General features: G+C 48.1%; 1 protein-coding gene across 2 annotated transcripts in view; it reads left to right on the forward strand.

Annotated features, from left to right (window-relative positions):
- The first annotated feature begins 4151 nt into the window (after window positions 1-4151).
- The window catches only part of LOC140485526 (polycomb group RING finger protein 3), a 212901-nt gene continuing 198535 nt past the window's right edge, over window positions 4152-18517 (forward strand). Inside the window, exon 1 of one of the 2 annotated variants that reach the window (XM_072583706.1) lies at window positions 4152-4260. In XM_072583706.1, coding sequence (XP_072439807.1) covers window positions 4213-4260 — 48 coding nt within the window. In that variant the 5' untranslated portion in view covers window positions 4152-4212. The remainder of the gene's footprint in view (window positions 4261-18517) is intronic. The other variant, XM_072583708.1, reaches the window with a different exon arrangement.

The raw sequence follows: 18517 nt of genomic DNA on the forward strand, positions 1-18517 counted from the left end.
GCTGCTGGAAGACGAGCGGTTCCGGGACTCGTTTCGTTATTTCTGGGCCGGCTGGAGAAGGAAGCGGGGAAGCTTCCCCTCCCTGAGGCTATGGTGGGACGTGGGCAAGGCTCACGTCCGCGTCTTCTGTCAGGAGTACGCGAGGGGGTCGACCAAGAGGCGGAAATCCAGGATCGGGGAGTTGGAGAGGGAGATGCTCGACCTGGAGTCACGCCTCGGTCAGCCCGACGCGGACCTGGCCCTGCGCGGGGTGTACGAAGAGAAGAAGGCCGCGCTGCGGGACCTGCAGCTCGTCAGGGCTCGGGGCGCGTACGTGAGGTCGTGGATCCAGCTCCTCCAGGACCTGGACCGTGGCTCCCCCTTCTTCTACTCGCTGGAAAAAAGGCAGGGCACCCGTCAGCAGCTCCTTGTGCTGCTGGCCGACGATGGGTCCCTCGTCTAAGAGGGCATCAGGGCCCACGTCCAAAACTATTACACGGCTCTGTTCTCTCCGGATCCATCCAGCGAGGATGCTCACAGAGTTCTGTGGGAGGACCTGCCGCAGCTCAGCCCGGAGGACGCCGGAAGGCTCGACGCTCCCGTCACCTTAGAGGAGCTGACCGGCGCCCTCGACTGGCTCTCGAAGGGCAAGTCCCTGGGGCTGGATGGGCTGACTGTGGAGTTCTTCAGGGCGTTCTGGGACGTCCTGGGGAGTGACTACGCAAGGTCCTGGGGGAGTGTCTAAATGCCGGAGAGCTGCCCCTTTCTTGGCGCAGGGCGGTCATCGTCCTGCTGCCAAAGAAGGGGGAACCTTCGTTCTTTGAAGAACTGGCGTCCGGTCTCCCCCCTCAGCATGGACTACAAAATTTTCGCCTGGGTGTTGTCTTCTCGCCTGGCTTCCGTGCTGGCCCACGATTCACCCACCAGGACTGGCCCACCAGTCCTGCACGGTCCCAGGCCAGAGGATACACGACAACGTCCACCTGGTCCGGGACCTGATCCGTTTCTGTCGATGGGCTGGTCTGCCGAATGCCTTCCTGTCTCTTGACCAGGAGAAGGCGTTCGACAGGGTCAATCACTAGTACTTGCTTGGGACTCTGCAGGCATTTGGGTTCGGGACGCAGTTTGTCGTCCGGATCCAACTTTTGTACGCCGCCGCAGAATGTCTGGTTAAAGTTAACGGGTCCCTGACGGCGCCCCTTCGCTTCGGGAGAGGAATGTGTCAAGGCTGCCCCCTGTCCGGCCAGCTGTATTCCCTGTGTGTGGAGCCTTTCCTGCACCTATTGCGGAGGAGGTTGTCTGGACTGGTTCTGCGCAGCGCGGGCACGGGGGTGGTCCTCATTTTCACCGACCTGGCTGACCTGGGGAAGATGCGCGAGTGCCAGGCCGTGTACTTGGCAGCGTCTTCCGCCAGGATCAACTGGGCCAAATGTTCCGGACTACTGGTCGGTCCATGGCGGGTGGACTCTCTGCCGGAGGAGTTATGGGGGTTCAGCTGGAGTACCACCCATCTCCTCTACCTGGGGGTCTACCTCAGCCCGGCTGAGGAATCCTGGCCGGCCAACTGGCAAGAGCTGGAGGCCAAAGTCTCGGCTCGCCTAGGCCGCTGGACAGGACTGCTCCAAGTGCTGGTCATAAACCAGCTGGTGGCTGCCATGCTGTGGTACTAGCTGGTCACTTTGGTCCCTCCTCCTGGCTTTGTCGCTGACATCCAGAGAACGTTGGTCGACTTCTTTTGGGACAAAAAGATGCACTGGGTCGCTGTGCAGGTTCTGAGTCTCCCTCTTGAGGAGGGCGGTCAGTCGCTGGTGTGCATCCGCACCCAGGTCGCGACGTTCCGCCTTCAGACCTTGCAGCAATACCTTTTACGTCGAGCCTCCTCCTAGGTGGTGCGCCCTGGTGACGTATTTTTTCCGCCAGGTGCGTAACCTCCACTACAACACACAGCTCCTGTTCGTCGACTGTGACGGTTTGGAGGTCGCCCTCAAGACGCTGCCTGTCTTTTACCAGGACCTGATCACTGTCTGGAACATGGTCGAATCACGTCGCGCCTACCTTCTGGCAAGAGTAGCGGCTGTTATCAGGAATCTGCGCCTCCGTACTCGCGCGTTTGAGTGGCTATCAGAGGGGAGAGCCTTGGCACCGAGGGTGACCAGGGTTGGGGACGTGCTGAGGGCCTGGGCTGGACGCTGCCGCAGGACATAACGAGCAGGGCAGCGGTAGATGTCCGGTACATGGCCACCGCCATCCGATGCCTTAAAATGGCGGTGCTCGGACCTGACGTAGTGCACCAGTTGGAGGACGCTCAGGTGTGTGGTTGGGATCCTGTCTACACTCACCTCACCCCAGCCTGACGGAATTTCACATTGGCCCCAAGGTCCCGTACTTCCTGCGGGAGCCTGTGCCCCACAACCGGAGCTGCCTCCGGAATTTTAATTTTCTTCCCTTTCAGGACGTAAAACGGCAGGCCCTGTATTGACTGACTGCTGCTGCACACCGTCCACCTCTTCTCCCTCATTCACTGTCAAGACATGCCTTGGCGTGCCCATTTTCCACTGGGCGGTGGGTGGGGATCCCCAGTGGCGGGCTCTCTACATGGGAGTCCTCCCCCTTTCCCTCTGAGATCTGGGGTGGAGGGTGCTGCACGCAGCACTCCCCTGCAACCGCGGATTGTGGTGGTTCATGGATTCCCAGCCCAACTGCTGGTTCTGTGGCGGTGTGGAGTCTGTGGACCATGTTTATATTGGATGTGGGCGTTTGCACTACCTTTTTGATTCTCTTAAAAACCTCCTCCTCTGCTTTTGGTTGCTCTTCAGTCCCATGCTACTGATCTTTGGGCACCCGGGACAGAGGAGGGGGGCAGGTCTGAAGACCTCCCTCGTGGGTCTACTCCTGGGCCTGGCCAAACTGGCCATAAACAGGTTCAGGCAGCGGGCCGTGGAGGGTGTCAATCGGGCTGGCTGGCTGACTGCCTGCCCCTCTTCCACGGTTACGTTAGAGCCCAGGTGTCTCTGGAGAAGGAGCACGCGGTGTCCACCAACACCCTGGAGTTGTTCAGGGAGAGGTGGGTGCTGCAGGGAATGAAGTGCATTATTTTTTTCCCCCTCCAACGATATTTTGATTCAATCCCTGCCCTCCCCTTCACTGTTTAATCATACAGCGTTGCCCTTTGATGTAAGGGGCATCGCTTGTCACTGGCCACTCGGATGCTTCCTTTCTTCCCGATTGGTGGAAATTTGAATAAAGATTTGTGCACCTTGTCTTTCACTGTGTCTCTCACCTGCACACACGGGTGCTGGGGAAAAAATAAACACTCCTGCAGTTAGGTGGAGTTTAAAAAAAAGAACAAGATTGAAAAAAACTAAACAGGAGTGTCAAAGGCTCTGTTCACGCTGAGAGCTGGCTATGATGGAGCTGGACCAGTGTCAAGGACTCTCCTCTTCAAAAAAGAAAAAATTAGAAGGTTGTCTCGGGGCAGGCTGCCTTAGAGTGGCTGGAAAGTGGGGGGCCTTGCTGGGTTTTCTGGGGGTCTGTATTGTATGCACCTTTGTTCATGTAATTGAACTGTCTTGTTTATACAAATGTCTTTGTTACTGTTTTGTGGTAATTGAAACTGGGCTTTGCGGTTTGTCCTCATTTCCCTGAAAACTGGTTGAACGTTAGGGTTTTGGGCCTGGCTTTGCTGCCCCTCTCCCTTGTAAAATTGCTATTCCTCTGTAAAGAGCGGTAAATTTTATTTGTTTTGAAAACTGTGAATTGTTTAATAAAATATGGAAAAAAAGGATCATCTGGTGGTGAAAATTGAATAAAGATTCGTGCACCTTGTGTCTTTCAGTGTGTCTCACACCTGCACACACACACACCATGGGTGTTGGGGAAAACATAAACACCACCAGGTGCGGGGGGAACGTTTAATAAAACATTAACCAGGAGAAGCCCGTTGATCGAAGGGTGTTGCTTGTCAGAACAAAAATGGATCGTCAGAGATTCTGGCTCTGACTCTGAAGAGGCAGTACTCGACGTAAGGTACTTCATATGTAAATAAAGGGCGACATGATAACAACCTCTATCGAGTTACTTCACCTTCTCTCACTTTCCCGCCTTCCGAAGCACACGGTATTCTCTCCTCACTGCGCATATGCATCCGGCACTGGGCGCTTTCTGATGACGGAGAGGCCGGTGGGCGCAGACTGCTGGCGTCACGGGGTAAGCGGCGGCGGTGGTTGTCCATCAATGAGTCCGAGTCCGCCGCCCCTCAGCCTCGCAGCGTCGCGGAGACAGGTGAGTGCGGCATCGCGGAGCCGGTCCCCGGCCCCGGCCCCGGCCCCCGCCCCCTATATCTGACCGGTTTCTCCGCCCACTCTCAGCCGAGCGTGTACGCCCTCTCTGCCTCCCCTGCCTCAATCCGCTGCCAAAATACCTCCCGCGGCGCAGAGAACAGCGCCTGTGAACCGAGGCCCGGGCGGGGGCAGCCCCAGGAAGGGGCGGCACTGCTCAGCTTTTGTACCTTGGTCTCTCTCCCCCCTCGGAGTACTCAAGAGACTTCAGTGTCAGGGTTCACCGCCAGAAGCCTGGACTGATCATAAGCATCAATATACCACCGTGTCACCATAGAGCCAATAACCACCACCTCCACCAACCCCCCCCCCTCCATATACCACCGTGTCACCATAGAGCCAATAACCACCACCTCCACCAACCCCCCCCCTCCATATACCACCGTGTCACCATAGAGCCAATAACCACCACCTCCACCAACCCCCCCCCATATACCACCGTGTCACCATAGAGCCAATAACCACCACCTCCACCAACCCCCCCCCCTCCATATACCACCGTGTCACCATAGAGCCAATAACCACCACCTCCACCAACCCCCCCCCTCCATATACCACCGTGTCACCATAGAGCCAATAACCACCACCTCCACCAACCCCCCCCCTCCATATACCACCGTGTCACCATAGAGCCAATAACCACCACCTCCAGCAACCCCCCCCCCTCCATATACCACCGTGTCACCATAGAGCCAATAACCACCACCTCCACCAACCCCCCCCCTCCATATACCACCGTGTCACCATAGAGCCAATAACCACCACCTCCACCAACCCCCCCCCCCTCCATATACCACCGTGTCACCATAGAGCCAATAACCACCACCTCCACCAACCCCCCCCTCCATATACCACCGTGTCACCATAGAGCCAATAACCACCACCTCCACCAACCCCCCCCCTCCATATACCACCGTGTCACCATAGAGCCAATAACCACCACCTCCACCAACCACCCCCCTCCATATACCACCGTGTCACCATAGAGCCAATAGCCACCACCTCCACCAACCCCCCCCCTCCATATACCACCGTGTCACCATAGAGCCAATAACCACCACCTCCACCAACCCCCCCCCCATATACCACCGTGTCACCATAGAGCCAATAACCACCACCTCCACCAACCCCCCCCCATATACCACCGTGTCACCATAGAGCCAATAACCACCACCTCCACCAACACCCCCCCCATATACCACCGTGTCACCATAGAGCCAATAACCACCACCTCCACCAACCCCCCCCCATATACCACCGTGTCACCATAGAGCCAATAACCACCACCTCCACCAACCCCCCCCTCCATATACCACCGTGTCACCATAGAGCCAATAACCACCACCTCCACCAACCCCCCCCTCCATATACCACCATGTCACCATAGAGCCAATAACCACCACCTCCACCAACCCCCCCCCCATATACCACCGTGTCACCATAGAGCCAATAACCACCACCTCCACCAACCCCCCCCCCATATACCACCGTGTCACCATAGAGCCAATAACCACCACCTCCACCAACCCCCCCCCCCTCCATATACCACCGTGTCACCATAGAGCCAATAACCACCACCACCAACACCCCCCCCCCCCCCCCTCTCCATATACCATCGTGTCACCATGGAACCAATAACCCCCCAGTATACCATCCTTTTACCATGGAGGCCAGTAAAATCCCCAACGTACCATCCTCTCCTCACAGAACCTATTAAACCTATACTGTCCTGTCACCAAGGTCTTGATAACCTGTGCAATGTTCCAGGCTATGATAATAGTTTGTAATTATTCTTTTCCCTCATCCCTTACCATTTTGCCCCTGTCAAATTCCTTGCAAAATTTTGTGGATGCTGGAATTCTGAAATACAAACGATGCACTGCAGAAACCCAGCAGGTCCAGCAACATCTGTTGGGTGAGAAACCTCGTTAATGCTAAGATTCTGAATGATCTTCGGAAATATGGTTACAAGGATGAGCATTTACTCATTTTCGAGCTCCCCAAATGCCAGACCTGCTGTGTTTCTCCTGTACTTTGTTTTTATTTAAAATTCCTCATCATTTGACGTGATCTAGCTCTTTCTATCTTCCTTTCCTAACCAGTTTTTTGTATTCATTCAAGTTTCTCTGTTTCATTCCTGTTCAGTATGATTTGTTCTTATATGTTTGACTGCAGCTATAAGATATTTAGTTCTCCTAATTTGTCACTATTAGTGCAATTTGACTTAAGTTTTTGATATTTCTGTTTTTCCCCTGTGAGATCTGGTGTTGAATTAAGGTGATATGAGGAAAAATGTTCAAGTTGATGATATTTCATATATTGGAAAGCTTTTACCATTAATTGCTGTTGAATATGATAGTTGCCGATTCAGTGCTTGATATGTCGCTTAATAAGAATTCTTTTGACTGTTAGAATCCTGCATTTAGATGAGCAAATTCTTTGTAATCTTATGTAAAACAGATTACACTAGAAACAAACCAAATCCATCAGAGTCTTGAAAAAGAATAAAGTGTTGCAGGTTTTCAGGTACTTTATCAGATGTTGTGTGAAAAGTTCTTTAAAATGGAATGTTTTCTTTGGTATTGCTGCTATCTTCCATATATAAATCCCATGTCTTTTCTGATAAAAGAGTTTCCCTTTATCCATTACTTAGACGTAGGATTTCAAGGTCATGCTGTTGTAACAATGACTTGTGAACTGTGTAGCATCTCAGGACTTGTATGACACATAGAAGGCAATTCAGTTTATAGAATTGGATCTGTAGAATCTGTCCCTGTGGCGCTGAAAGTTTATTTCCTTCAGGTGCGCATCAATTTCCTTTGGAAATCATTGATTGTCTCCGCTCCCCTCACACTTGTAGACAGAGAATTCCAGGTCATTATCAATTGCTGCAGGAGTAACTTCTGCAGCATCTCTCACATCTGTTTCCAAAAACCTCAAATGTTTCTTTCCTTAGGCCTGTACCATCAGCAAGTGGGAACTCCTTTTGTTTATTTACCTTATGTAAACTGATCCTAGTTAGAACATAGAAAAGTACAACACAGTACCCTTTGACCCACGATGTTGTGCCGAGGTTAATCCTAATGTAAAATATAGTAACTTAACTTAGGCATCCCTCAACTCCGTGCTATCCATGTGCATGTCTAGCAGTCGTTTAAATGTCCCCAATGACTCTGCTTCCACCATCACAGCTGGCAACGCATTCCATGCATTCACTACTCTATGCATAAAGAACCTACCTCTGACATCTCCTTTATACATTCCACCTAATGTCTTCAAACTACGACTCCTCGTACCAGTCAATCCTGCCCTGGGGAAAAGTCTCTGGCTATTGACTTTTATCTATTCCACTTAGTATCTTGTATACCTCGATCAGGTCTCCTCTCTTCCTCCTCCTCTCCAGAGAGAAAAGTCCAAGCTTATTCAACCTTTCTTCATAAGGCAAGCCCTCCAGTCCAGGCAGCATCTGGGTAAACCTCCTTTGCACCCTCTCCAAAGCCTCTGTATCTTTCCTGTAATAGGGCAACCAGAACTGGAGACAATATTCCAAGTGTGGTCTCACCAGGGACTTGTCGAGCTTCAGCAAAACCTCGTGGCTCGTAAACCCGATCCCCCGTTAATGAAAGCCAAAACACCATATGCTTTCTTAACAACCATATCCACTTGGGTGGCAACTTTGAGGGATCTATGTACTTGCACACCCAGATCCCTGTTCCTCCACACTGCCAAGAATCCTGTCTTTAATCCTATATTCACCATTCAGTTCATCCTTTCAAAATACATCACTTCACATTTATCCATGTTGAACTCCATCTGCCCAGCTCTGCATCCTGTCTGTGTCACGCTGTAGCCTGCAGTAGCCCTCTATACTATCGATGACACCTCCAACCTTTGTGTCATCTGCAAATTTACTAACCCACCCCTGAACCTCCCCATCCAAGTCATTGATTAAATACTTCAAAGAGCAGAGGCCCGAGAACAGAGCCCTGCGGGACCCCACTCAACACTGACCTCCAGGCAGAATATTTTCCATCTGCAGCCACTCTCTGCCTTCTGTCAGCCAGCCAATTCTGAATCCAGATAGCCAAATCTCCCTGTATCCCATACTTCCTGACTTTATGAATGAGCCTACCATGGGGAACCTTATCAAATGCCGTGCTGAAATCCATATACACCACATCCACTGCTCAACCTTCGCCAACCTGTCTTGACACCTCAAATAACTCAATAAGATTTGTGAGGCATGACCTGCCCCTCTCAAAGCCTTGCTGACTGCCTTTAATCACTCTATGCCTTGCCAATAGTTATAAATCCTATTCTTCAGAGTTCTTTCCAAAACTTTGCTGACCACAAACATAAGACTGACTGCTCTGTAATTACCAGGGATTTCCCTATTACCCTTCTTGAAAAGAGGAACAACATTTGCCTCCTTCTAATCCTCCGGTACGACTCCCGTGGAGAGTGAGGAGGCAAATATCCTCATCAGCGGCTTAGCAACCTCCTTTCTCACTTCCCGGAATAGCCTAGGGTAAATTTGGTCTGGCCCTGGGGACTTATCAATCTTAATGTTTTCCAAAATTTCCAGCACATCAACTTCATCAATCTTGATCTTTTCAAGACTGTATTCCAGCTCCTCAAAGTTTTCATTTACAACAAATTCCTTTTCCTTGGTGAAAACCGGAGCAAAAAACTCATTTAGGGCTTCCCCTATCTGCTCAGACTCCACGCACAAGTTCCCTCCACTACCCCTGATCGGCCCTACCTTCTCCCTGATCGTTCTCTTATTCCTCATGAATGAGTAAAATGTCTTTGTGTTCTCCCTAATCCTTCTTGCCAAACCTTTTTTATGCCCCCTCCTGGCTCTTCTCAGTCCATTTCTGAGCTCCTTTCGAGCAACCCGTAATCCTCTAAAGCTGTGCTGGACCCTTGTTTCCTCCACCTTATGTAAGTTGCCTTCTTCCTTTTGACGAGAAGCTCCTCTGTTCTCGTCATGCAAGGTTCCTTAATCTAACCCCTTCTCACCTGTCACGGGGAACAAATTTGTGCATCACTCGCAACAACTGCTCTTTAAATAGTCTCCACATATCAGCTGTGCCCTTTCTGTGGAACAATTGCTTTCAGTCTATACTTCCCAACTTCTGTCTGATAGTGTCATAATTTCCTTTTCCCCAAATAATTATCTTTTTCCTTGGTAACTGCTCCTTTTACTCTCCAAGGCTATGCTAAATGTGAGGCAGTTGTAATCACTGTCACCAAAGTGCTCTCCCACCACGAGATCTGATACCTATCCTGGTGCGTTGCCGAGCACCAAATCCAAAATGGCCTCTACCCTTGTCAGTCTGTCTACACTCTGAGAAAGGAAACTTTCCTGAATACACCTGACAAAAACGGCTTCATCCAAACCATCTGCACTAAGGAGGTTCCAGTCGATATTGGGAAAGTTGAAATCACCCATAACAACAACCCTGCTACTTGTGCATTTTTCCAGCATATGCCCGCATGTGAGATCTCTACTGCTTTTCGGTGGTTTGTAGAAATCCCTCAGTGCGGTGGCTGTTCCCTTGCTGTTCTTAACTTCCACCCATACTGACTCAGGAGACAAACCTTCCTCAACAACCTTCGTTTTTGTAGCTGTGATGCGCTCTCTGATTAGCAATGCTACACCCCCTCCTATTTTCTTCCACTCTCCCTGTTCTTTTTAAACATTCTAAACCCTGGAACATCAAGCAACCATTCCTGTCCCTGTGAAACCCACGTCACCATTATGGCCACAACATCGTAGCCCCAAGTACTGATCCATGCTCTAAGTTCGCCACTCTTATTTTGGACACTCCTTGCATTGACACAGACACACTTTAACTGATCCCTTTGTTTTATCGCGTGAGAAGCCTTCCTGATAGATTCAATACATCCTGTCACTGCCCCATCTGCAACTGACCCCCTCTCAGACATGTGGCTCTGATTCCCACCCTCTGCCAAACTAGTTTAAACCCTCCCGAATCACACAAGCAAATCTCCCACCCAGGACATTTGTGCCCCTCCAGTTTAGGTGAAACCCATCCTTCATGTACAGGTCCCACTTCCCCCAGAAGGTATCCCAATAGTCTAGGTATCTGAAGCCCTCCCTCCTGCACCAGCCTCACCGCTACGAGTTAAGCTGCATTCGCTGACTGTTCCTTATCTCACTATCTCGTGGCATCGGTAGCAAACCAGAGATCACTACTCTACTCGTCCTGCTCTTCAGCTTCCAACCGAACTCTCTGGAGTCACTTTTCAGATCCTCAATCCTTTTCCTGGCTATATCATTGGTGCCAATATGTACCACAATATCTGGCTGCTCACCCTCCCCCTTCAGAATCCTGTAAACCTGATCGGTGACATCTCGGACCCTGGCACTGGGGAGGCAATATACCTTCCGGGGGTCCTGTTCCTGACCATAAAATCTCCTGTTAATTCGTCTAACTGTTGAGTCCCCTACCACTAGCGCTTTTCTATTTTACCCACTTCCCTTCTGAGCCACAGTGCCAGGTTCATTGCCAGAGACCTGACAACTATGGCTTTCCCCTGGTAGGCTGTTCCCACCAGCAGTATCCTAAACGGTAAACATATTGCTGAGGGGAACGGCCACAGGGGATCCCTGCTCTGACCGTCTGTTCCCTTTCCTCACCTTGACAGTAACCAAGCTGTACTTATCCTGTGTCTGGGGAGTGACCACCTCCCTGTACATCCTCTCAATTTCCCCCTCAGCCTCCCGAATGATCGATAGTTCATTCAGCTCTAGCTCCAGTTCCCTAACTCAGTTTTCGAGGAGATGGAGTTGAGTGCACTTCCCGCAGACGTAGTCAGCAGAGACATGTGAACTGTCTCTCACCTGTCACGTTCTGCTTAAAACCTTCCCAGAAGTCCTTTGCTCCTCCCTCGCCCCTCTCGACAAATGGAGGCCTCGACGCCTGAAGTAAGTGTTTTATATGGTTAGACTCACCTTCCCAGAAGTCCTTTGCTCCTCCCTCGCACCTCTCGGCAATTAACTGCATCTCTGTAAATTTACCCTCACTCTTCTTTTCTCTGAAGAAATCAGCTTCTCAAACTGAACCTTGTTAAAATTCCCCCATCCTTGGAATCATTCTGGTAAATTGCCCCTGCACCCTTGCAGTTTCATTTACATCCTTCCTAGCGTGTGGTGATTAGAACGAGGCAATGGCCGAGTGGTATTATTGCTAGACTGTTAATCCAGAGACCTAGATTTGAATCCTGCCATGGCAGATATTTGAATCTGAATTCAATAATAAAAAAAATCTGCAATTAAGACTCAAATCATGACTGTGAATCCATTGTTGATTGTTGGAAAAACCCGTCTGGTTCACTAATGTCCTTTAGAGAGGCAAACTGCCATCCTTACCTGGATTGGCCTACATGTGACTCCAAACCACAGCAATGAGATTGACTCTTAACTGCTCTCTGGGCAATTAGGAATGGGCAACATCCTCTGGATGAAATGCTCAAGTTGGTATGAGCAGCGATTTTTAAAAATATATATGTTGAGCATACCCTCCCTTCTTTTGCTGTCTAAATCTCTACATATGAAGGCCACGATCTTGTATGACTTGCTAACCATCTTTTCAATATGTCCTGCCATCTTCAAATATTGGGATAATTAAATTGGCAAGTTGGAGAAACAGATTTCAGTTCATGGGCACTGACACCAGCAGTGGGGATAGATGGCAGCTGATCTAGTAGGATGGGCTTAACTTGATTCATCTGGGACGAGTGAAAAAGTGAATGAATATCTAGCAAGCACAGAGGGCTTTAAACTAAGTAGATGGGAAAGGGTTGAGGAGAGGGGTAACATTGGTTTAAAAAGTAAAAGGCAATGACAACATTGTAGGGTTGCAATTTGGATACTGATACCCAGAGTGGGACAAGAAGTCACAGATTGTACAAGCAGGAAAATGACAATAAATAGAGTCAAAGGAGGATAAAATTAATTGCTTTTTACTCAAAATACCCATAGAATTCGGTGCAAAATAAATTAATCAACAGCACAAATAGAGGTTAATGTGTAAAATCTTGCAGTCATCATAGTTAAAAGAAGATCAAAGCTGGGAACTAAATATTCAGGGTATGTGATGTTTTGTAAAGTTTGGGTTAGCTTTGTCACTACTAAATGAAATTAGTACAATAACAAGAAAGATCTTGGATTGGAAAATGAAGAATCCACATGCAAAGTAAGATATAAAAAGGGAAATAAGACACTGGTGGGAGTAGTCTATAGGCTCTTTAACAATACCTATACTGTAGGACAAACAGAAAATCAGGAGGTACTGAGGACATGTTTTAAAAAAAAAAGCACTTTAATCATGGGTGACTTTAATCTTTATGTGCGTTGGGAAAATCGCATGGGCAGACCTACCCATGAGAGAGAATTTAAAGTGTACTTGGGATAGTTTCCTAGAACAGCATGCTTTCAATCCACCAGGGTCTGGTGATGTGTAATGAGGAAGATTGACCTATTTCCCTCTGACTAATGTACCTAACGCTATGGACAATTTAGCATGGCCAATTCACTGACCTGCACATCTTTGGACTGTCGGAAGAAACCCACACGGACACTGGGAGAATGTGCAAGCTCCATACAGACTGATGCCCGAGGCTGGAATCAAACCTTTCCCTGGTGCTGTGAGACAGCAGTGCTAACCACTGAGCCACCATGTTGCCCCAAAATTGAACTTAAGTTCCACCATCTACCACAGCAGGATTTGAAGCCCAAGTCACCAGGACATTAACTGAGTTCCAAATTAATAGTCTAGTGATAACTCTACTAGGCCATTGCCTTGCCTATACAAGACTGCAAGAGCTTCTTTAAATGTATGAAAAAAGAGAGAGACCAAAGTGAACACAGCCCACTTAGTGAATGAGGCTGGAGAAATAATAAAGGGGAACCAGGGAATAGCAAAAAAATTATGTAAAATTATCAGTCTTCATGGTCGAGAAAACTGTTAGCGTTCCAAAAATACTAAATAAGCCATGCGCCAAAAGGGGACAAGAAATGAATACAATAACTATCACGAGAGGAAAAACTATGCTATAGAAACTCATGTGCCTGAAGGCTGATGAGTCTGTCAACTGGATGGTTGCATCCAAGGACCTTAAAGGAAGTAGCTAAGAGATAGTGGATTTATTGGTAGTATTTTTAGATTTTGTATCTTAGATTCTGGAAAAGTCCCAGTGATTTGGGAAACTGCCAGTACACTTATTCTAAAAGGCAGGGTAGCTATAGCTTAGTTTCCTTAAATCTGTCATTGGGAAAATGTTGGAGCCTATTATAAGGGATGTAATAGCAGAACATTTAAAAATACAGAATAACAAGCAGAATATAAATACAGAACATAAAGGGGCAATCATATCTAACAATTGTATTAAAATCCTTTGAGAAAGTAATATCCAAGATAGATAAAAGGGAACCAGTAGGTTTAATATATTTGGATGTCCCAAAGGCATTCAATAACACTTATACAACGTAATAAGATACGAGTCTGTGGTTTTGGTGGTAGTATATTAGTATGAATTGAGAATTGGGCTGATTCATAGAAGATAAGCGAGTTGGGAGGATGGGGGTATTTTTCAGGATGGGATCAATGCTGAGGTCACAATTAGTTACAATACATATTAACAGCTTGGATGAGGTAAGTGAATGTACTGTGGCCAAGTTTAAATCAGTGGGAAGGCAGGTGATGAGGATGACAGAGGGTATGTAGGAATCATAGAGTCAAAAAGAAGAGAAGAATAGTTAACCAATTCTGCAACAACCTATCTATAGTAATCCCACTTTTCAGCACTCTTTCCCCCCCAATTGCCTTGAATGTTGTGACATTTCAAGTACTCGTCCAAGTGTTTTTAAAGGTGTGAAGTTTCCTGCCTCACACTGCATTCCTAATTGCCACCACTGTCTGGGTGAAAACACAATTTACTCAAATCACCCCTAAACCCCTTGCCCTCCAGCTTCAAATTATGGCCTTTTGTTATTCAGCAAAGAAGAACAGACACTTTCTATCCATTGTGCCTATACCCCTCCTTATCGTAGGTTCTCCCTCAGCGTTCTCTACTGTAAAGAAAATAGGTTGAGCACCTCTTCATAGCTGAAATGCTCCAGACCAGGCAACGTGCTGCTTAATCTCTTCTGCACTCCATCCAGTACATCCTTCCTGTGTGGCAACCAGAACTACACACAGTACTCCAGTTGTGGCCTAACCCAAGTTTTGTACAGCTCCAACATAACATCCCTGCTCTTATAATCAGTACCACAAGATATAGGAGCAGAATTGGACCAGGTCACTACTTGATCATGGCTGATATGTTTCTTAATCCCATTCTCCTGCCTTTGCCCTTTAACCTGTGATCCCCTTACCAATCAAGAACCTATCTTTCTTTGTCTTAAATAGACTCAATGACTTAGACTTCACAGCCCTCGGCAGCAATGAGTTCCACAAAGTTGCTTTGTACTTCAGTTTTCCAAAGCCTTTCCCCACTTAGAAAATAGTCCAAGCCTCTATTCTTCCTGCCAAAGTGCTTAACCTTACATTTTGTCATAATGTATTCTATCTGCCACGTTTTTGGCTACTGTACTAGCCTGTTCAAGTCCCTCTGTCACTTCCTTGCTTATTTAACACTACCTGCCCCTCCACTTATCTTTGTCATTTGAAAACTTATCAATATGCTCTCACTTCTTTTGCCCTGATCCTTAATATACTAAGGGTGCAGGACATCTTTGACTGGCTTGAAAGGATATTGGAGCGGGAGGTAGAAGATCCAGTTGTTGTGGTCCTTGTTGGCACTAACAACATAGGCAAGGCTTGGAAGATGGACCTGTTTGGGGAGTATCAAGCACTAGGAAGGAAATTGAAGAACAGGTCCTCGAGGGTCATAATCTCTGGATTACTGCCTGAGCCATGTGTTAATTTGCATAGGGATAAGAAAGTTAGGGAAGTAAACATGTGACTAATAGGTTAGTGTGGGAAAGAGACATTTCATTTCATGGGACATTGGCATCACTTTTGGAACAGGGATGATCTGTACCAATGGGACAGTCCCCACCTGAACTGATCTGGAACCAGTGTTCTGGTGAAAAGGATAAACAGGGTGGTCACGAGGACTTTAAACTTGTGATAAGGGGGAAGGGAAAGCAACAGGGAGTATTGAGTCAAGTAGAAAGATAAACAGCAGGTTAGCAAGTGTGCAGGGTTTAAGTTCAAGGCAGATTAGGAATGAAGCAAAAAGGAAGGATAACTTGGGACATATTACTAGGGATGATGGAAATCATGAGGATACGAAAATTAGCATTAAGGCACTTTACCTGAATGCTCGTAGTATTCATAACAAAGTCGATGAATTAATGGCACAAATCATTGTGAATGATTATGATGTGGTAGGCACCACAGAGACATGTTTGTAAGGGGTTCAGGACTGGCAATTAAACATTCAAGGATTTACACCTTATCGAAAAGACAGGGAGGTGGGCAGAGAGGGAGTGGCTGACCTGTTAGTTAAGAATGAGATTAAATCTATGGCACTGAATGACATAGGGTCAGATGGTCTTGGACCGTGTCTTCAGAATCCTTAAGGGGGAGGGAGTGCAGCCAGAAGTCGTGGTACACATTGGCACCAACGACATAGGTAGGAAGAGGGGTGGGGAGGTCATTCAAGAGCTCAGGGAGTTAGGCTGGAAGCTAAAAGCTAGGACAGACAGAGTCATCATCTCTGGGTTGTTGCCGGTGCCACGTGACAGTGAGGCAAAGAATAGGGAGAGAGTGCAGTTGAACACGTGGCTGCAAGGATGGTGTAGGAGGGAGGGCTTCAGATATTTGGACAATTGGACTGCATTCTGGGGAAGGTGGGACCTGTACAAACAGGACGGGTTGCACCTGAACCAGAAGGGCACCGATATCCTGGGGTGTAGGTTTGCTAGCACTCTTCGGGGGGGTTTAAACTAATTTGGCAGGGGGATGGGATCCGGACTTGTAGTCCAGCAAGTAAGCTAGCTGTGTGTCAGGATGCCCAAGACTGTAGGGAGGCTGTGGAGAAGGTAGCACTGACAGGGAATACTTGCGGACACAGAGATGGGCTCAAGTGCGTATACTTCAACGCAAGGAGTATCAGAAGTAAGGTGGGTGAACTTAAGGCGTGGATCGGAACCTGGGACTACGATGTTGTGGCCATCACGGAAACGTGGATAGATGAGGGACAGGAATGGCTGTTGGAGGTTCCTGGTTACAGATGTTTCAGTAAGATTAGGGAGGGTGGTAAAAAAGGAGGGGGGGTGGCATTGCTAATTAGAAATGGTATAACGGCTGCAGAAAGGAAGTTTGAGGGGGATCTGCCTCTGGAGGTAGTATGGGCTGAAGTCAGAAATAGGAAAGGTGCAGTCACCTTGTTGGGTGTTTACTATAGGCCCCCCAATAGCAGCAGAGATGTGGAGAAACAGATTGGGAAACAGATTTTGGAAAGGTGCAGAAGCCACAGGGTCGTCGTCATGGGCGACTTCAACTTCCCAAATATTGATTGGAAGCTCTTTCGATCAAGTAGATTGGATGGGGCGGTGTTTGTGCAGTGTGTCCAGGAAGTTTTTCTAACGCAGTATATAGATTGTCCGACCAGAGGGGAGGCCATATTGGATTTGGTACTCGGTAATGAATCGGGACAAGTGGTGGGCTTGTTAGTGGGTGAACATTTTGGTGATGGTGACCACAATTCTGTGACTTTCACCTTGGTTATGGAGAGAGATAGGTGCGCACAACAAGGAAGATTTTACAATTGGGGGAAGGGAAATTACGATGCTGTAAGACAGGATTTGAGGAGCATACGTTGGGAGCATAGGCTGTCAGGGAAGGATGTGGTGGAAATGTGGAACTTTTTCAAGGAACAGATACGACGTGTCCTTGATATGTATGTACCTATCAGGCAGGAAAGAAACGGTCGTGTGAGGGAGCCTTGGTTGACGAGGGAGGTTGAATGTCTAGTAAAGAGGAAGAAGGAGGCTTACATAAGGTTGAGGAAACAGGGTTCAGACAGAGCAGTGGAGGGATACAGGATAGCCAGAAGGGACCTGAAGAAAGGGATTAGGAGAGCTAAGAGAGGGCATGAAAAATCCTTGGCGGATAGGATCAAGGATAACCCCAAGGCATTTTATGCGTATGTGAGAAACCTGAGAATGACGAGAACGAGGGTAGGTCCGATCAAGGACAGCAGTGGGAGACTGTGTATTGAGTCGGAAGAGATAGGAGGGGTCTTGAACAAGTACTTCTCTTCAGTATTTACGAACGAGAGGGATCGTATTGTTGAAGAGGAGAGTGTGAAACGGACTGGTAAGCTAGAAGAGATACTTGTTAGGAAGGAAGATGTGTTGGATATTTTGAACAACTTGAGGATAGACAAGTCCCCCGGGCCTGACGGGATATATCCTAGGATTATGTGGGAAGCAAGAGAGGAAATTGCAGAGCCGTTGGCAATGATCTTCTCGTCTTCCCTGTCAACGGGGGTGGTACCAGGGGACTGGAGAGTAGCGAATGTTGTGCCCCTGTTCAAAAAAGGGAATTGGGATAACCCTGGGAATTACAGGTCAGTTAGTCTTACTTCTGTGGTAGGCAAAGTAATGGAAAGGGTACTGAGGGATAGGATTTACGAGTATCTGGAAAGACACTGCTTGATTAGGGACAACCAGCACGGATTTGTGAAGGGTAGGTCTTGCCTTACAAGTCTTATTGAATTCTTTGAGGAGGTGACCAAGCATGTGGATGAGGGTAGAGCAGTGGATGTAGTGTACATGGATTTTAGTAAGGCATTTGATAAGGTTCCCCATGGTAGGCTTATGTGGAAAGTCAGGAGGCATGGGATAGAGGGAAATTTGGCCAATTGGATAGAAAACTGGCTAACCGGTCGAAGACAGAGAGTGGTGGTAGATGGTAAATATTCAGCCAGGAATCCAGTTACAAGTGGAATTCCACAGGGATCAGTTCTGGGTCCTCTGCTGTTTGTAATTTTTATTAATGACTTAGATGAGGGAGTCGAAGGGTGAGTCAGTAAATTTGCAGATGATACGAAGATTGGTGGAGTTGTGGATAGTGAGGAGTGCTGTTGTCGGCTGCAAAGGGACTTAGATATGATGCAGAGCTGGGCTGAGGAGTGGCAGATGGAGTTCAACCCTGTCA

The sequence above is a fragment of the Chiloscyllium punctatum genome, chromosome 14, assembly GCF_047496795.1.
Source record: "Chiloscyllium punctatum isolate Juve2018m chromosome 14, sChiPun1.3, whole genome shotgun sequence".
Lineage (NCBI taxonomy): Eukaryota > Metazoa > Chordata > Chondrichthyes > Orectolobiformes > Hemiscylliidae > Chiloscyllium > Chiloscyllium punctatum.